The 19,874-nt window shown below is 43.9% G+C and overlaps 1 protein-coding gene and 1 non-coding gene across 2 annotated transcripts in view; one reads left to right on the top strand and one right to left on the bottom strand.

Annotated features, from left to right (window-relative positions):
- MDN1 (midasin AAA ATPase 1) overlaps positions 1-19,874 on the bottom strand; it is a 152,231-nt gene that overhangs the window by 74,310 nt on the left and 58,047 nt on the right. The window contains exons 26-37 of the mRNA XM_045294316.1: positions 19,187-19,328; positions 16,859-16,993; positions 16,637-16,775; positions 15,950-16,088; positions 15,513-15,643; positions 14,328-14,472; positions 12,005-12,134; positions 7,031-7,249; positions 4,648-4,845; positions 3,037-3,245; positions 1,844-1,966; positions 415-612 (exon numbers count right to left, since the gene is read on the bottom strand). Of these exons, the coding sequence (XP_045150251.1) occupies positions 415-612; positions 1,844-1,966; positions 3,037-3,245; positions 4,648-4,845; positions 7,031-7,249; positions 12,005-12,134; positions 14,328-14,472; positions 15,513-15,643; positions 15,950-16,088; positions 16,637-16,775; positions 16,859-16,993; positions 19,187-19,328 (1,908 nt within the window). The remainder of the gene's footprint in view (positions 1-414; positions 613-1,843; positions 1,967-3,036; positions 3,246-4,647; positions 4,846-7,030; positions 7,250-12,004; positions 12,135-14,327; positions 14,473-15,512; positions 15,644-15,949; positions 16,089-16,636; positions 16,776-16,858; positions 16,994-19,186; positions 19,329-19,874) is intronic.
- Positions 7,580-7,686, top strand: LOC115871045. The gene has a single exon (XR_004047034.1). It is a non-coding gene; the product is annotated as a U6 spliceosomal RNA (small nuclear RNA).

Raw genomic sequence — 19,874 nt, 5'->3', positions numbered from 1 at the left:
TGTTTTTCTTTCCTTTTTTTGTAAATCTTCTTGGTAGTTGTCTGTTCTGACTTGTCTTCAATTATAATGCATTATTTTCATTCTAAGATGTTTATAATTTTTCAGTAGATTGGACAGATCCATTAAAGGTCCCACTGAGGGCAACCTCAGAACCCAGAAGAGGTGGGGGGGGGGCTTAGTCTCCTGCAGCTGACTTCATACCCACTCAAACCAGTGATGTAAACCGGGAGAGAAGAGGCGATGCGAATGAGTCATATGGACAGTGGACAGCCATCAGACCGAGAGACGGAACGGAGACACTGGACACTCAACTGCTGCCCTGTCTCCTAGTTCGAACCCTGACAGCTACGGGCCAGCAGTCTCATCAGCTCTCAAGCTTGCACCTGTAGACTCAGTGGAACCAGCCATTCTTACCTGGGTGAATCGGTTAAGGAAAGACCTGGGCAAGCCCTTCCTCCCACCTCCTTGTCGGAAAGGATTTTGACATCCAAAAATCTTGGTCTTCTCATGCTGTACTTGGAAGCTCATTCCTAACTCTGGGACGTAGATTTCTCCTCGGTGGTCAAAGCAAGCATTGAGTCCTTCCAATACAGACTGAGACGCCAGGTTAAGCTATTTGGAAAAGTGTACACATGTTTAATGATATATATCATACACCCACACATACACACATCTGGTTGTCATCGTCCCCCACCCCCCGCCCAAATTTAACAATAAATGTAGGGAAGAAATAACATTTGATTAATTCTTTACAACATACTTTCCCAGCTCAAGCACTAAGCAAAAGGTCCTAGTGGGTTTCAGAGTCATCATATAAACATCATGAAACATATCTGCAGAGCTAGCTACCTTCCACCAGTAAGAGAACGTGCAGGGCTTTGAGTGTCTGCAAACCCAGGGAGCCTCAGCAGGCTTAGGGCTTACCGTCCCTGGATGAACATAAGCTTTAAGACCACGCCTTCTCTTTTCGTGGCTGATGAATGGTGCTTGGTTTGGTTTTTTTTGGATGAATGTTGAATCACACCAGGAAACTCTCTGCACTCCCTCTGACGTGGAGCTCCCCTCCAGCGTTTGGATCCAGGAAGCCCCTGTGCCTTGAGACGAGTTTGGTCGGAGCACTGTGGTCACTGTAATCGCCTCAGCTCCACGTGACGTCTAGTCTTTTCCTGAACCATGACGGCACAGCCCATGCTGACCCGACTGCCGTAGCCACAGCCTTACTTTTCATTGTGTGCATCACTTCCCCGTGTTTCTAGGTGGCTGGAGGGCTCTGTTCTGATACAAACACGCCCATCTACACATGCCACACCATTTTTGCGTGTCTTTTTACTATAACTTTTCCTAGCTCTGGTTCTGCACTGACAAAACAGGAAGGGGCTGACTCTACTTATAAGGCACCTTGGAAATAAAATACAAAATCTGCAAGCCAACCAGGGATTAGAAAACTAGCCAAGAGTCAGTTTTTCTCCAAACTTAGAAAAGTGAATGTTTGGGGGTTTTATATGCAGAGACGTACTCTTGCTTATTTTTCGGCCAAATGGCCTTCCTTTTCCTTTTTCGATACCATAGAGGAACATTTTCATTATATAGTTGACTGTTACTAACAATCAGCATGATCACCCTCTGAGAATTGCCCCAAATCAAACCCGCACCAAACCTACTGCCACAGAGTCAATTTGGACTCAGAGCCCCATATACAGCTCTTCAGACCTTTCTGAAAGCGTGCATCTTTAGGAGCAGGCGGCCTCACCGTTCCCTGCAAGAACTGCCGCAGAACTAGAAAAGGGCGGACTGCTCTTCCGACGTGTGATTTTACCACTGGCAAGATAGACCGGGCCCTCACCTCATCCAACACAACCCAGTGGCCTGCCTTCAGAGCTGCCAGCAGCGGGCCATCACGCCACGCAAACTCGCCTCCCCTGCCACCTTCAACAGGTAAGTCTGCTCCAAACAGGTCTGTGATGTCCTTTGAGAGAGGGAAGAAAGCGGGGAAAGGCGATGTTACACACAAAGATGAACTAGATTCCAAAGCAACAGCCAAAATGACAAGTACATGGGGCTTGTGCGGTTACTGCTTACACTCACACAACACCCAAACCAATGAAGCCTAGCACTGCTGAGGGGCGCAGAGGGCACCCAGTCTTTCCTCATCGTAATGCTCTGAGGATGGATCCACCGGGCCTGGCACCCTGGATGAGTCCTTCTCCACCCTGGACTTAGTTGGTAAATTTTTAAAACAAACAAGCAGCAACAGTGTGAAGGCTCCACTCCCAGTCTCACTTCACGTTGAGGCTCTGTCCTTGATTCCCTTAAGACTGCTACACTTGCTTTACATCTACTTTTTTTTTTTAAGGAAACTATGGAAGATTATATTACAGTAAATAGTCAAGTAATTTTTTCTCTAAAGAGTAATAAAATTATAAGTGTCAGCTAGTAAGAAGCCCCAAACAAGAATTAGTCGGAAGATGCTGTGGAGGTTACATAATTTCACGTCAACTTGAAGATATATAAAAGTGCAGGGGTGGTATTCCACTGTCAGTCAGGTCATCGCCTGATGGTCGGCATGGCCTTCCCATGAGGAAGGCACAGGGAACCCCTTCCCTCCCGGGCTTCACCTTCCTGCCGGCAGACCCTGATGCTGCCAGAGCCCTGGGATGATTACCACCACCGTTGGATCCACAGGACTTTGCGCCCCCGGCCTGTGATCTTCCTGCATCACTGTATGTGGTTGCATGTCTGCAGAAGGACTTGGGGACTAGTGCTGGGCTTATGGACTGGAGTTGGACTGGGCTGGGATGCTTTCTTGAGATAAAATTATTATTGATGTAAAGTTCTTTCTTACACAAATATGAGTGTCACTCGACTTGTTTCTTGAGTCAACCAGGTCTAACAGAGATGCTATGGTCTTCACTACCACATGAAATATTGGGGACACTGACAACAACCTCATGACCATTTCTGAGAAGAAAATTCTCTATCACAGACAACTATTACGATCCAAACTTATCCCCACGAGCGCGCGATGACTGTGCTTACCGTCTGCTCAGACAAGTTGATCCGAACAAGAGTGTTGCCTGAAGCCTTTGCGAGCGCTCCCACCAGACTTGTCTTGCCCACACCGGGGGAGCCCTCCAGGAGAATGGGTTTGTTCAGTTTTGTCGCGCGTAAGAGTCTCTGGGCATTCATTGCTGTAGTGCCAGCGCTGAGAGCATAGTCGGCACTATTGATCCTGTGAAGCACGGGTCCTTCAACAAACAGAAAATAAGGTATAAGCTGGACACCACACTTCAAACTGTACACACACTTCAAAACGAGATGCTGAGAACCCACAAGAACCCAGTAAAGAACCACGTGCACCGAAGATGCTCTGGCCCCGTTTCATTACTTGCCCCCTGGGATCTACAACACGGGAACAGCCAGCACTTTCTTCAATTGTGCCTGCTCCCTTAGAGAGCTCATCTCAAACTACGGTGGAAGTGCACACACATACACACGCAGGCCTAACTGCAAACACTCATCTCTTCTTTTCACCACCTAGACCTCTAATTACTACAGGTGCCTGTGCCCCTTATAAATAGGGGTTTTCCCCTACAAGTCCAATGTAGGCTGGTGCCTAGTGCACCACAGAGCAACGTTATCGGAGGCTTTAGGCCACCACACCCTCCAGGAGATGTCCTCAGCAGCAAGTGCCGGACTGGCAGTCTCACGGGACCACCATGTGGAGAATGAGGGCCGACGATGGCATTTAGTACTTCAGCCGCGGAGCAGGAATAAAGACCACCCCCTCGCAGGCCACTGATACAGTCCCTAAAGGGACCCTGAATACAATCACGGTGGGCCAGAGAAGAGACCTAATGCCTAGATTATATGGGTCCCAAGAAGGGTGAGGAGAGGCACTGCAGAAAAGACAGACCTGAGGTGAGGGAAAGGGCAAGGGGTAGGTCAGGAAGTGTGGCCAGCCTGTTCACCCTTGAGCAGCTAGTAACTTCCACTGCACTTCTCACATGCACCCATGTACTCAATCAACAGACACCTCATTGCCTAAGAATGGCATGCTACGTCTGAAAGCCAAAACATTGTTTAAGATGAGGTACATTTTGGGTGAACAAGTGGACTCAATCATATTACAGAAAGATCTCCTTTTGCACTGCATATAATTAACAAATGCATTTTTACCAGACAATCTATTGCTAGGTTGAAAACCCCATGTTCCTGTATTTTCACATGCTGGTTACACACATTCTGAACCATTTATACAATTATTACAGGTCAGATTCATTCTACGATAGCTAGTTAAAACTGATCTTGGGTCTGGCATACAATGAGCATTGCCTCCCTGCCACCGAGTTGATTCCTACTCAGAGTGGAGCTATAGGACAGAGTAGAACTGCCCCTGTGGGTTTCAGAGACTGTAACTGTTTACAGCGGAGAAAGTCTCAACTTTCTCCCTCAGAGCAGCTCATGATTTCAAACTACTGAACTTGTGGTTAGTAGCCAAATGTGTAACCCACTACACTACCAGGGCTCCTGGCAAAGTCACTATAGCAATCAAATATTTCTATCACAAGAAGCGTATTGTCAAAAGAGTGAACGATTATAAAAAAGAAAAAAAGAAGCATATTGCCATTGATTTAAAATGATGCTTACCTCTTGGTATAAAAAACGGATGTATTCCCCAAAGGTTATCTATCCCAGTGAACTCTTTGGCTTTGAGCCTGTCATAAATCTTCAACTCATTTTTCTGACCTTCTGTAAGTCGGACTATTTTGGAAAGTTTCTTGCTTAGGAATTTCAGACATTCTTCTCGAGCCAAGAGGGCCGTACCAAGCCCAGAAGTTGTTACTCCTAAAACACAAGTGATCAGTCCATCATGCGACACCCAGCAGCACACAGCCGCGCAGCAGAAGCTCCTGGGCAGACTGCGGGGCAGTGAGGACCTGCCAGAAATGTAGACCAAGGACCGTGTCTAGACAGGCTGTGCTAAGAAGGAAGTCTGTCCCTGCTGCTTACAGAGCCTCGGCTGAGCAGGAGCTGACTCAAGAAAGAATTCCAGCCAATCTACATTAGCCCAGAAACGGAGTGATTAATGCGGTATTAGCAACTATTTAGTTTTTATGTCAAGTCTTCCTAACTGAAAATGTAGAATTTTAATACTTAATTGGATAAACTTATAATATATGAAACAAATTAATCCAAGTATATTAACTATAGGTAGTTATAATGTCAGTAATAATTCTAACTATGAATATAACCACCTTTGCTATGGATTTATCCAGCATTTCAAAGCTGGACCGTTTTTTTTATTAAAAGATCATTTTAGTGGGGCTCGTACAACTTAGTGTAATCCATACATCAATTGCATCAGGCATATTTGTTCGTATGTTGCCGTCACTCTTTTCTAGACATTTCCTTTCTTTTGAGCCCTTGGTATCAGCTCCTCTTCCCTCACTGCCCACCCCCGGGATAGATTATTATTTTCTTATCTCACACCGACCACTGTGTCTCCCTTCCCCCATGGTTTGTCGTGCTTCCTCCTGGAGTGGGGTGTGTGGTTAGGTGTCGATCATTGCCATCAGTGCCCCTTACCTGGATGGTATCGCCATTCCCATTCCTGGGCTACCTGTGTCGTGAGCCCTATCTCGTCTATCCCTGTGTCATGCTCCGGTCTCCACTGAAGGGAGCAGGAGCAGTGGGGTCATGACAGTGGGGGGGAGGAAGCCTCAAGGAACCAGAGGAACAGTGTGTGCTTCATCGGTGCTATACTGCACCCTGGCTGACTCATCGCCTGCCCTGTGACCCCTCTGTGGGGGGGAATGGTCCATTGTCTACAGATGGGCTTTAGGTCTCTGCTCCGAGCCCCCCTCCCCTCCACCCCCACCCCCATTCTCAATATGTTTTTGTTTGTTGTGGGTCTTCTGATGCCTGCTATCTGATCCCGATGACACCTCATAAGCACACCAGCTGGTGTGCTTCTTCTACGTGGGCTTGTTGCTTCTCTGCTCGATGGCTGCTTGTTTAACTTCAAGCCTTTAAGACCCCAGACGCTGCATCTTTTAATAGCCGGGCACCACCCTCCTTCTTCATCATGTTTGCTTATGCACCCATTTTGTCTACAGCGATTATGCTGGGAGGGTGAGCATCACAGAATGCCACTTTGTTAGAACAAAGTGTTCATGTATTGAGGGAGGGCATGAGCAGAGGCCCGAAGTCCGTCCACTACCTCAGCGTATTGCCATATAAATATATGTACTTAGGCAAATACCTCTATTTTTATGGATGAATGTATTTACAAAGGAATACACCTATACTTATACCTCTAGCCATAGCTTTGCTTCCTAGATCATTTGTTTCCTTTTACCTTCCTCCTGCCCTACCATCACACTCGCCCTACTTCCCCCTCGCAGTACTTTCTCTCAGCTAGATAGATAGCTGTTGCTCCAACACCCCCAGGATCTCTACATCCTCCTTGTTGTTGACTGTAATTCCCTAGTTGTTCCCCTGTCTATGACGTTGTTTGCTCACCACACTCTTCCCACCACCTTCCCCCACCAAGTCCCTCCAGAACCATTAATCCCGTTGTTTTTTCCTCAAGCTTGCGTCCCATGCCTATCTTATATAGGTAGGCAAATCAACAATGACATAGCCCAAACAAAAGACTGAAAAAAGAGAAAAAACATACATAACTCCTGGTCTGTCCACTGACCTTTCTGACTATGCCCCCCTCGTCCTGAGGGAATCCTGGGAGCTGTTCCTGCTAGCCTGAAGTCTATTGGTGGGGGGCTCTTTAGGCAGCAGGACCATTTCCAATAGTTTTCTTGCTACGCATTCTCCTGGTTTCATATTTACTAAGCCCTGGTCTACAAGCTATGAGGAATTTTGGCATACGATGTGAAGGGCCTCGGGCAGAAGAAGAGAAAACTGAGAAGGGCAGACATTTTTAGCATGGAAGGGTTAATGCCTGGGCTTGCTCTTCTTTCCCACCCGCCCGCCACTCCTGTGCTCAGCCGCACCAGCTTAGCAGACATCATACCTGATCCTATTCCATCTATGTACACCAGGCATGCGGCGTGGACAAAAGATGTCACGGTGGAGACAGGCTCTGGCCTCTTCAAAGCAGCTTCTTCTCCCATTGTAATCATGAAATTCACCCAGGACAGAATGTCGCGGATGCTGACGACACAGCTGCGGCCAAACTCCTGATGCCTCAGCCAGTCGATGAAATCCAGCATGACCTCCGCGATGTCCGTGCCTGAGGGGGCAGAAGCAACTGCTGTGTGTTGGGAGATCCCGGAACAAGTGTTTAGATACCCTGGGACCCACTGAGAAGGCCTAGAAGGAGCCCGTGCTTCCTCAGAGCATTAGTAAAATTTCATAGGGGGTCCTCTCATGTATTTATCTCAGAAGGGAGGGAGTTCGTGAATAGCATCCTATGTCCATGGCCCCTTTAAAAAAAAAGACTTGTCAATGGTAGTCTAATGTGCTACCCTAAAATCTGCTGAAAAATTATTTAAAATAAAGCATTCACTTGGCTTATGTTCAGGTTATTTTTTAAGTTACTGCACAATAATTTTAGAAAACAGTGCTTGCTTCGGCAGCACATATACTAAAATTGGAATGATACAGAGAAGATTAGCATGGCCCCTGCGCAAGGATGACACGCAAATTCGTGAAGCGTTCCATATTTTTAAAGAAAAAAAAGAAAGAAAAGAAAACATACCAATTTTACTATATTTCAAACGAATAATTCACAGTGCCACTTTTGTGTAGCATTTAGTTTTTGGGTTTTGTTTTGTGTTTTGAAGGAGAGGTTTGTTTTTATTGGTAAAAATTTGAGAAATTAAGCGGTTTACAAATTTTAGCTCAAGTTACATAACTTATTAGAGTGTCTATTGTTAATTTTAAAATTAAAAATGGCAAAATATCTGAAAAAGTGGGCACTGCTTGCTAAGTAGCATACACAGAAGGCGGAATTTCTTGCTTGGAGAACCCTAAGACTGTATCACTGGTTATTGGGCATTTAGAAAAGCTCAGCAAGGGTGGTTGCACACTCGTAGAAGATCTTCGACACCTTTGAATTACACTTTTACAAAGAGATGCATTGGCCTGTTTTGTTGTATAAACTAGGGCGCTTCAGAAAGATCAGGAGAATATTCCATAATCTTTACATTTAATTTTTCTACAACCTTTGTGAAGCCCCCTTTCATTTTTATCACAATTTTAGAAAGACAAATCCTGAGATACCCTAAAAAAATTGAGGTACAAATACCAAAGAATGTTTTTGTCTAAAAAAGTAACAAAAGGTAATGATGAACAATAAGCACTGTTGCCGTATAAAATACATAGCAAAAGGCTCATTCTACACTATGAATTGGTTAGAAGAAAAATAATCAATTGAATGCTCACTGTATGGGGGAGGGGAGCCAAACCTTTACAAAGAATTTATAATGATAAAAATGATCATTAAAAATTCCAGTGAAGAAAGAAATCTAATACTGTTTCAGCAACCAGATATCAGGCACAAGTACTTGGATCCACACACCTCAGAGTGAAAAAACACAAAACATCACGTATTTAGCTTAAAAAACATTTTTTTAACTTATCCGTTTAGTAGAAAGTCAATCATGACACTGAAGAAACAGGTAGATCCGTTTTTATGTATTTTAAGGCGAATATTACAGGCAATAAAATATGGAAAAATGAATACAATAAAATTAATCAAGAATACTGCCCCAAAATATGTGCTGAATACTGTGGAGGCTAAAAGCCTATGTGGAGCGTACAACAAAATGGAAAAGGAGCCAGCAGTCCTGACAGTTTGGAGAATACAGCCAATATATAGGGTTCCAGAGCGCAAATGCTTCAGGTGACAAGACGCTAAACTTCACAGCTAGTACTAGGGGGTCTTCTTACAGTTTACATGTAACTAATAGGCACACAGCCCAGACAGGCCGAGGTCTAGCTATACGGAAACCTGCTTGGCAAATTTCCAAATAGCTAGCCCTGTGTCTCTCGTCTTACTGCCGAATACAATTCTGAGTAAGGGTTTTAAGAGATCTTTTCATCAGTCCCCAAAAGTTTCATTCACTCGGCCTTCCCTGACTTTCTTTGCTCCTTGAACGATAAAAGCCCTACACAATCTCACCTTGGGTACAACACCCAATCTTATATTATCTGTTGGCCAGTTCTCAACTAATAAATCTCCAGCACCGTTGTAATACTTAGAAATTGTTCAACAATACATACATATACCACGATAGCTAGTTTTTTTAATAACCCACTGTCATTGAGTTGATTCCAACTTATAGTGATTCCATGGACAGAGTAGAACCTGCTTCCACTGAGTTTCCAAGACTGTAACTCTTTACAGGAATACGGAGCCTCACCCTCCCTTCGAGGAGAGAAGTTGGAAAATCTTGCAGTTAGCAGTCCAACATGTGACCCATGGTGCCACATATAAAATGTGGCTGAAAAGACGCCATGGCACCAATTAAACAAAACAAATCACAAAGGTAAAATAATAGATTTCATTATATTACGAAATAAAAACCACATGTTGGAAAGACTATGAGTAGCAGACACATTTACTAATTAGCGGCTGGTTGCACTGTGGGGGTCAGGAGAGCATTCTGGCCACGTGAAGCTCAAGGAAGTCATTCAAAACCACATATGAAAACGGTGCTTCCAGCAACACTGTTCTGAAGAGGAGTCAAACAACAAAACACAGCCTACGTAAACTTTGTCAGAGAATGCTGCTTTAAAGGACATCCATTTCATGCCTCTTTTATGGTCAATAAAAATTATGAATATGTTGTTGATAAGAGTGCTGCTATAAAGATCGGAGCCCCCCAAATACTAGAGCAATAAGTAGAACCTAACATGGGATGCTTAGTAAGATGGTAATGAAAATATGGCGAAGTACTCTGATTAGGATGAGAACTCAATTTAGAATACTTAAATTACTGGGTTATCAAAATTGATGAGATGTCATATTCAATAAACCTTAGCTACGGTATTTTTAAATAATGAGCTGTGCCTTTATTTCCTGCTTGACATTTCACAATTTTAAAAGAAATGTTTTTACATTCTATCATCCTAATCCATTTCCAGGTGACAACGCTGTTGAAAATGATTAATTCTCTCGTACTCTTCCATGGCCCCTCAGGGTCTCTAATGCTCCCTGGGGAACCTGGAGAGCCTGGAGTGGTACACAAGCCCCCTCAGGACAGGCAGGAAGGCAAGATCGTGGGGCTCCCATGCTGGCTGCCCTATAGAGAAACTCTTCATTTCCATCGCACTTTAGCAATAGTGCAGCTGTGGAAAGAATCTGTGCTCATCACAATCCATGGAACTTAAAAAGGAATCAACTGCCCAAAGGGGGTTCAGAAGTTCCTTTCTGAAGGGACGCAGGCCTTAATACAGAGCTACACATACACCATGCCTGCTGGGCAGTTTCATCCTCTGCCCTGCCTCCATCTTTCCCTCGGAGCCTCACAGTAAAGGTGCCCTTGTCAACAGCACAGCCTGGGCCGGTCGGTGGTCTGTGTGTGGGGCATGGACCAGCCAGCATCCCTGGCATCACCTGAGACCTTATGAAAAGGGAAAATCTCGTGCGCCTCCACACCTACTCCCCTGAACGTGGGGACCAACAAGTCATCCAGATACCTTCAAGAACACAGACCTAGTCCATGTGTGTCTCATTTGGGTGACTATCAAGTTGGGGGGCCTGTTCAACAAGAAATAAAACAGTTGTGGTCACACCCATTTGTTTGGGCAGCCCTGTGTACTTAACCGTGGCAGTTCTACGCAGCTCTTATGGGGAAGTCTTCAATATTTGCTCAATGGGCCAGAAAACCAAGCCAAAAATCAAGACAATTACAACTCTAAGCAACCCTACAGGCTAAGACAAAACTGTCCTATAAGAGTTTCCAAGGTGGAAAATCTTTACGTGAACTTCAACTTTCTCCCAGAGTCCTGGCTGGCGGATTCAAACCATTGACCTTGCGATTATGAGCCCACTGTGTAACCCACTAAGCGCAGAGGATCAGTCTTTCCTAACAGACAACAGGAGGTCCTGGAACCAGGCTCTAAATTTAACCCAGCAAATGCCTTAGATAAATATCAAAGCAATATGGCTCATCTTAGACAAACAAAACATGAAATAATTTTGTTTTACTTTTATTAAAACAAAGACCTATGCCATCTTGGCTCTACATTCATAGGAGTTTTTCATATACTATTTTATTTTCCTCATGTTTTAAATGGGTCATAATAAGTGAAAAATTAAATGAGAAAATAATCAATTAGCTAGTGGAGGCTTAAGAAATACAGTTTAAAATTCTCTATGTATTTTCCCAAGGTAGTGATGACCAAAATTTCAACAAACCATTCTCCACCTTTAGTTATAAATACAAGCCATCCCTAAATCATGAGCAAGTTCCATTCCCAAATCTTTCCATCAACCAAATGTGTATATAAGCAGGCACTGTTGGGAACAAATTGAGTCCAACATCAGTTTGTCAACTGTCTAGTGTTAATACAGTAATAAAGTGTACTTCTCTATGCATTAAAAAAAACCTTTTCAGATGCACTAAAACATCTTTACCATAACGATCCCATAAAAATAAAGTTTTAATGTGTGTTACAAAGCAGCACTGTACATAGCTCAAAATGTTTACTAGGTTTTATGGAGACTGGTTAGTAACTGTGGGTCATATACTGAGAGGGACAGCCTATACACTTCATCTAAATATAAAGATGGCCACAGCTAGCATAATAAGAAAGCCAGAAATAAATAACCTTGGTGAAGGAGGCAATATGAGCAAGGGACATTTTAATAGAAGGTACCAAGCCTAGAACATGTTAAAGAATATGTTATCTTTAGAGGCATGTTGGCCTATTCTCAACCTCATTTCTCCCTGTCACACACTTTATCTAAGTATTGCTAACATCTGATACCACACTCCTCACATGCATATCTATAGTACAACCACCGGCACTTTCTCACCTTTATGATCTATTCTGCCCAGAGACAATCCTGGACGAAGATTGCGACTGATAATCTGCATCAAATCTTCACGGCTTGAGCTTTGAGGACACCATATTTCAGTAAACCGGTTCCTTAAGGCAGGAGACAGCTACAAGGAACATAAATGTCTATGTAAATTTAAAACCTATGAGGAGAGCTGGAAAACTAGCCCTTTGAAAGACAGGAGGCTGTGCATCTACATGCTTCTTTTATTAGCTACCACAAGAAGCCACTTACTGGAGACCTCTGTCCTGGCTCCCTATGTATGCCCCACCCCTCACTCTCCACCACTGCCCCTCCTTTACTGACAGGGCAGAGCTCCAAAGCCCTACAGAGAAAGTGGTGCTAGCCAGACACCAACCCCTGGGTGACTCCCAAATCTAAACTCTTTCCCTTAAATGCAGATTCACCCTTTATCTTTAGAACCAATGCTACAGAGACAATAAGAGCTCTCTTCCCACAGGGAAGGGCTCTTTTTTTAAAATTTTTAAAAACATTTTATTAGGGGCTCATACAACTGTTATCCCAATCCATACACACATCAATTGTGTAAAGCGCATTTGTACATCGTTTCTCAAAACATTTTCTCTCCACTTAAACCCCCGACATTAGGTCCTCATTTTTCCCCTCCCTCCCCACTACCCCCTCCCTCATGAGCCCTTGATAGTTTATAAATGGGTATTTTGTCATATCTTCTCCTGTCCGACGTCTCCCTTCGCCCACTTTTCGGTTGTCTGTCCCCCAGGGAGGAGGTCAAGGGAAGGGCTCTTGAAGAAGGAGAATGGTTCTTTTATGTGGCTCAAAGGGGGTAAATTTTTAAGGGAGGATAAACACTTTATATAACAAAGAATTGGTTAGCCTCTCCAACTTTAGGCCAGGCCTTTCCTTTCCCTTCCCTATGTCAGCTAGCCCTAATGAACCTTCCCTTTTTCACAACGACAAAGCATGAAAGTACTTTGCAGTCATTGTTTTTCCTGTTTATCTGATGATAAACTCCAGCGTGCACCTAGTCTACCACAAAAAACCCCAGGGCCACTTCAGTGCTCATACTCAGGAGCAGCCTAACCAAGACCTAGTGAATGCCTGCAGGTTCCTCCCTCCTAGACAAGGAGCACCTGGTAAACAGGTAAAACCAAAGAGCAGCTTTCCAATGGGTAAAGGTTGGTAATCTTTATATTAAGGAAAACTTAATATAAACTAATCCAACAGGCAAGATATACAATCTGGAAATCATCTTTTTGTGGTGTTTCCACCAGCCAAAGAACCAATTCATGCTTATATTCTGAGTCTGAGGCTATGCGTCTTCCTTCTCTTGGGGCACTTCATGGAGCAGGCGAACCTTATGCTCCTGAGGAAAAGCAGCCAGCTGCCGTCCAGTTAGTTCTAAGTCAGGGTGACCCCACCTGGGTCTGCTCCAGAGTTTCCAAGGCTGACTGCTCTGGTGGACGTGCACCAGGCCTTTCTTCCACGGTGCCTGTGGGTGGACTTACACTTCTGATCTTTCAGTTAGCAGCCAAGTGCGTTTGCCATTCGCATTAGCCTAGAAGTCTCGGCTAAGGAGAACTCGGCCCCAAATCTTATGTTCACATTTCAGAAACTCATCAAGTTTACGTAACTAAGAATCTTAACTATTCTCACTTAAGATTAACTTCCCTGTTTCTACTCTCAGTATTCCTGAACACTAAAATCCTCTCAGTAACAGGCCATATATGCTGCGTATATGCTGACATCTCCACCAGAAGGCTTCGAGAGCCTGGAAGGCACTGGGCTGCTGCTTCCTAGCAGGGCCCAACCACAGCTCTAAGCAGGGGCTGCTCTTCTTTCCCAGCAATCCAGTAGGGACCACAGGGCATGCAGGAGGACAGGAAGTTCTAACTGCAAAGCTAAAATAGGTTTCTGGCTATAAGCGTTTTTATTTGTTTGGCGGCTTTAAAATCACTCCTAAAGCGAGATTGGTGTTTAAGGGACTGCAATTTTTAGTTGTCACTTTTGTCGTTTGCAAAACTGGAATAATGTAGGCAATGAGTATAAAGGGCTAGATCAAGGGACTATAATTAACTATCAGGCACATCCAGAAATAGAGAAGTCCGATAATGAAATGTCTATATGGAAGAATTATCGTCTAAAACAAGTTGTCATCAAATGAATAACAATTCCTGGTAACCCCACAGTGATTCTAAAATTAACCTCTCGATATTCATCTTTTTAATCCAAAAATAACATTCCAAATCAGTTTTACAAACTGCAGTTTGGGTACTAGTTCAGCAAGTAAAAAACTTTGCTCTAGAAAACATGGATTTACCTCCTTTTTTCCAAAGTCGCCTCCAGGGTTCATGGTCGCGAGGATACGGAATTTTTTTCCAGCAGTCAGTATCTCTACTTCATTATCCTTGTCCTCTAAGCTGCCTTTCTCGGCTAATACTAGAGACCTTTCCACCTCAAGGACACTGAAAGAAAGAAAATTGCAAGATGTTTCTAGATTAGCAAAAGCTTCTGATTCGCTCTGTTCTGCGGTCCTCCGTGTTCTTTAAAGGGGCGGCGCTTCTGCTGGGCCTTCACCGAGTCTGCTGAGGTGATGCGTTCCTGCCGTGAACGTAAAATCACTCAGTCTCAAAGGTCGGTGCAAGAGTGTTTCTGTTCCTGAGAAAAGTAACACCTTTTTTCACTGAGCTGTAGTAAGGCATTTGTCTTTCTTAATTGGGATCTCACACAATATCATTCAAAAAAGATGAAATGTAGAATTACCCAAATGCTCACCAACTGGTAGATAAACAAAAGGTTGTTCATCTACACCATGATTACTTTTAAGACTAAAAAGGAACAAAATATTCAGACGTGGTATGAGGAGAAAATATTGATGCATGATGCATTGAAAGAAATCAGACACAAGACCCCATGTCTATGAAATGTCCAGAAAATGCAGATCTACAGCAACAAAAAGTAGACTGTAGTTGTCTAGGAGAGGAGATGGGATCGGGCATTAGCCCTGTGTCGGAGGGATTTTACTGGGGTGATGTATCCAAAAACTGAATTGTAGTGGCTGCAAACTTAGTAAATATGCCCAATCCCTTTCAATTATACATTTAAAATGGGCAGGTTTAATAATGTGTAAATTAGGCATTACTACATCAAGAGTCATATTGCTGTGAGGTTTTGAGCTATCTTACAGTCATAAGATCTAGAATTCTGCTTCTAGTTCTTTTAAAATATTGAATTAGTAGGCACATAATTTACCTAAAAAAGGGAATTTTTAGCTCAGCCCAGCTATCCAATATGCACCTATTTTTCTGATTACTAATAGCAAAAAAAAAAAAGCCATCTAAGTCTCTGGCACTTTAAGGAGAGCTAAAACCAAAACAAGGAGTCAACATCACTTCCACACACTCACAATGCACCCATGAGAGGCACTACCATCCACGGGAATTATTATCTCTAAGTACCACACCAGTAGTCGTCCAATACAAGGGAAAAGCTCTTATGCATATACCTGTTGAGTCTTTCTAAAACAGAGTCATCAGCCAGCGAGATCTCATCCAGAAGGAAAAAGCCACCTTCCTTCATGGCCAGAACCAGAGGTCCGTCATGCCACTCAAAGAGTCTTGGTGTACCAATTTCTTCCTATAATTGGGGAAAGGACCAGGGAGGAATGAAAGGGCAGGCGGCACCACAAGCTAATACACAAATATCAGTGTCTGCGCCTGCGAGGGTCAGTCTGCCGGAAGGTAGGTGCTAAAAGAGGGACACAAAACTATGGGCCATGACCCTAATGAAGGCCCCGGGTAGCAAAGCTAGTAGCTGCAGATCACATAATCAAACACAACCTAACTGGAACCTGGAAACCCGTGTGAACAAAATCCCAGCTGACTCATTCACACTGTAGTTCTTCAAACCAGAGACCACTTTGCCATCTGCTATGCAACAAACCTTGTCCTTGGGTTTCTGTCTGACTGGCCGCAGGCCCCCCAGGAAGTCTGACGTCTCCATATGTAAGTGGCAGTTGACTGAATATAATTTCTGGTTTGCCAATGCTGCAAATACCTGACAGATAGTAGTTTTCCCACACCTGTTACAGAGAGAGACCAGTTTAGCAAGGGCCAGGTGCTCCAAATACACACTGAAGAACACCCACCCCAGTGAGCCGACAAGCGGACCACAGCCCAAGCCTTTCTGCAGTAACTGACGGTGCTGGACAAGACGCCTGTCCTCAAAACCAACACCGAGCATGGTGCTGGTTGGTCAGCACCTCACTAATTCTGTCCTTCCTAATCCTACTAATAACCACGAAGGGATGGAAGGGAACCCAATCCTTCAGACTTTCCAGAGGCACTAGCTCATCTGCCCTTCTCCATACATCGAACTATGAATCTCACGGTCTAAAAAATAATAGAAAAAAACAGCCCAAATGATAATGATGCAAGAGTATATTCTTTTCCCAAAATAAGAGAACTTTAGTCTGAAGGTAGAGGAAAGCAAGCAACAATGAGCCTCGTACTTGTTTCTTTAAAAAAAAAAGAAGGAAGGTTAAAATCAAGACTGATTTCCGACTGGATCTTTCAGAGGTCTAGATCAACTACAATCCTATGTGTGGAGCTGTCTGTCCCAGGACGTTACCCAGTGTCTCCAATCAGCAGCACTGGTTCACCAAATTCCAATGCCCTTCCCACAAGGACAGCCAGCCTCCGCATGCCCTCAGTCCACACAAGGTGGCTGAACGTGGACTCCAGGGTGGACGTCGGAAGAGACAATTTACCTGTACAATGCAAAAGGAATATTAGAATTGTCAGTATCAGCGCAAATTGAGTTATTCTCTCCTGGGCTTTCTGGCCTACTCACCCAGCAATTTTAGGACATTTTCTTTGGAGAAGAGAGATGGAGGACACAGTTTTTTCTTAAAATGTTTCTCAAGAACTTCCTGAATTACATCTACCTCTTCCTGCTTCCTGACTCGGCCTGCCAGAAGCATAAAACCTTAAAAAAAGAAGAAGAAATGGCTAGCGGCAACAACACGGGTTTGTAAGACTACAGAGCATTAGCAACTCATTCACTGCCAGTGAATGCAGAAAGCTGACCAACGACTTTGGACAGCATGAGAAGCTGTTACAATGGCCCGGAAACACTGGGAAAGTAAAATAAAGCAGATCACGAGATTGCCAGTTCAGTGGGTTTATGGCAAGCAACCCAAGTGTACACAGGTCTCTGTCATCGGTGGATGGTGGCTGACAAGTTCTCTCAATAATACACGTTTCTTACTCTCATAAGGCACCTTCAAAAGAGGCCCCATCAAAACAGTGGCTCTAAGGCAATGGTTCTCAACCTTTCTAATGCCACGACCCTTTAATACAGTTCCTCATGTTGTGGTGACCCCCCCAACCATAAAATTATTTTCGTTGCTACTTCATAACTATAATTTTGCTACTGTTATGAATTGGGCAACCCCTGTGAAAGGGTCGTTTGACCCTCAAAGGTGTGGCAACCCACAGGTTGAGAACCACTTTGGGGACCTGCTCTGTAGGGCCAGTTCAACTCAAGGCTGAGAGGTCAGCCCAGAGAGGGTATGCTGACTGTCTGTTGGGATCCCAGAGGAATTCTCTTAATGGATTAATCTAAATAGATTTCCCTGAAGGACACAGAATGATCAAGAGTTTATGATGAACAAGTTTTATGAAAACTGCACTGGGGAAATAAAGGCCAAGAAAGTTGTGCTGAGGGTTGTTTTTTTCAAATAGGACTTGCACCTGCTCATTCTGAGGGTAGCAAGGGCTGTCGAATTAGAAGTTCATAGGAAAACCTTACCCACTGCATCGGCCCTACAGCCCTGACATTGCAGGTGAGACTTCTTTTGGTTCCCAAACAGGAAGAACACCCCTATGGAACATGATTTGAGTACTCTGGGGGCATACACACTGCTGCTTGGACCTGGAGTAACTCCAGAGCCCAGGGGCCTTTTAAGAAATGGTCAGAAAGCTGTAAACGGCACATTCTGAAGTAACAGATCTTGATGTAAAAGCTGTATCATCAAGAACAGTATCTTTACATTTGATCTTTAATAAATATTTCTTTGATCTTGTAGGAATGGATTTTGACTTCAGTACACACAAACAAAAATGAGCAAATGCATGCAACAAAAGATGTGTATGTAGAAGAATATGCATATCGCTTTTGTTTTCAATAGGTTAAGATGGAAAACAACTTGTCTACCCACAAGAACTGGATAAAAAAACATGGTATCTTCATATAAAGGGTTTCCACACAAGCACCACAAAACTAAGAATGAAGTACTGGTGTGTCCAACAGCACGGTTAAGTCTCACATCAGGCTGAGGGAAAGAGTTAGAACCTACAGATAGATGCATGCTTCCGTGTAGGAGAAGTTTGGCACAGACAAAATCCATTGATGGCAATTGGCATGAGGGGTGTGTGCCATTCCTTAGGGAGGTCACTGGCTGGCAGAAGACATGAGATGCTCATTCACCAGATTGTAAACAAAGTATGAGTGCACCTCATCCACTTTGCAATGTGCTTCACCTCCATAAAAAGGCTTTTTAGACTGCGCTCTTCCCTCTAGCTATCCTTTACCAGTGCAATGGATAAAGCTCTGCTGGGCTATTTCCATTTACTTCCCCTTTTCATTAACCACCCTAATAATAACTTATCAGTACTTTTCTATCTGAAGACCTTGACATGCTTTCTATTACGTAAACTCTTCTTAGGGATTAAATCACAATAACCAAACCTGAGCCTCGCACAATACAACTACCCTATCTGCGAATGCTGACAGTATCTGAAATGAACAGATTTCCCTATGTGCCTGAGGCACAGGCACAAGCACAAATATCAAAGGTCACCACACGCTGGTGTGCTGCTACACAAAAGTGGTGGACAAGCTACCACCCACCAGCCTGAATTCCCAAAGGGACTGTGCCCATATCCTGACTGCGACACGCATCCCTCTGAAGTGGGGGGCGAGGGAAGCTCACGACAGAGGCCTGCAGCAGTTAAGAGCATTTATAGTAACGTTTGGGACTTAAGGGAGAAGAGCCATTTCAGGAATACCTCATGAAATGTGCGTTATCAATCATAATATGGGACAAGATTTATTTTAACCAAAAGTTTGACACCTGACATAACTTTATAGCTTGGGAGCATTTGCTTGGAAACATACCATCATTGGCTAAATGCTGGAGCCAGTCATATTCCTTCTCTGTCTGCTCAGCCAATCTGTACCTCTCAGCCCAGCGGAAGAGATCACGAAGCGTGATGAAGCCTTGCTTTCCGGCGAACACCGAGGAGCCTCTGCGAAAGGACTACGCAAGCATAAGGGCAGATGGAAACGGGCATTAGTGGTGCTAGTTGGCACGCAAGTAGAACTTAACATAAAATGCCTACTGAAGTGACTGCGCTCTACTGAATAAGATGACATCAAAAACAAGACGCGCAAGTGGATGAAATCAACTGAAAATAAAAGTTCGGATTCATGTGGATACAAGCAGTGAATTTCCCTCTCTCATAAAGTCATATAGAAAAACTTTGTAAACTGCAAGACAATGCGTACCATAATGGTAAAATAAACAAATTACTTCTCAAAATATAATTTGACATATATGCTTTGGGATAAAGTAGCTTTCAAACCCATTAAATAACGTAAGCTACTCAGAGTCTCTTTAATTATATCTGCTCAAGGACTATATCCATCCTGTCTCAGTATCAGAACTATTCAATATACAGTGAACCCTCGCCACTTTGCGCTTCGACTTCCACGGCTTCACTCTATCGCGGTTTTTGTGTAACAGCGCATGCTCTGTCATTACTGCCACTGATTGGCTCATACTGTACACGCTTCTGTCTGCATC

The sequence above is a fragment of the Echinops telfairi genome, unplaced genomic scaffold, assembly GCF_000313985.2.
Source record: "Echinops telfairi isolate 266 unplaced genomic scaffold, ASM31398v2 ScPeMD7_3533;HRSCAF=4204_0, whole genome shotgun sequence".
In the NCBI taxonomy this organism is placed as follows: Eukaryota; Metazoa; Chordata; class Mammalia; order Afrosoricida; family Tenrecidae; genus Echinops; species Echinops telfairi.
The sequence above is the reverse complement of the archived record's forward strand: the minus strand, read 5'-3'. Positions and strand labels throughout refer to the sequence as shown.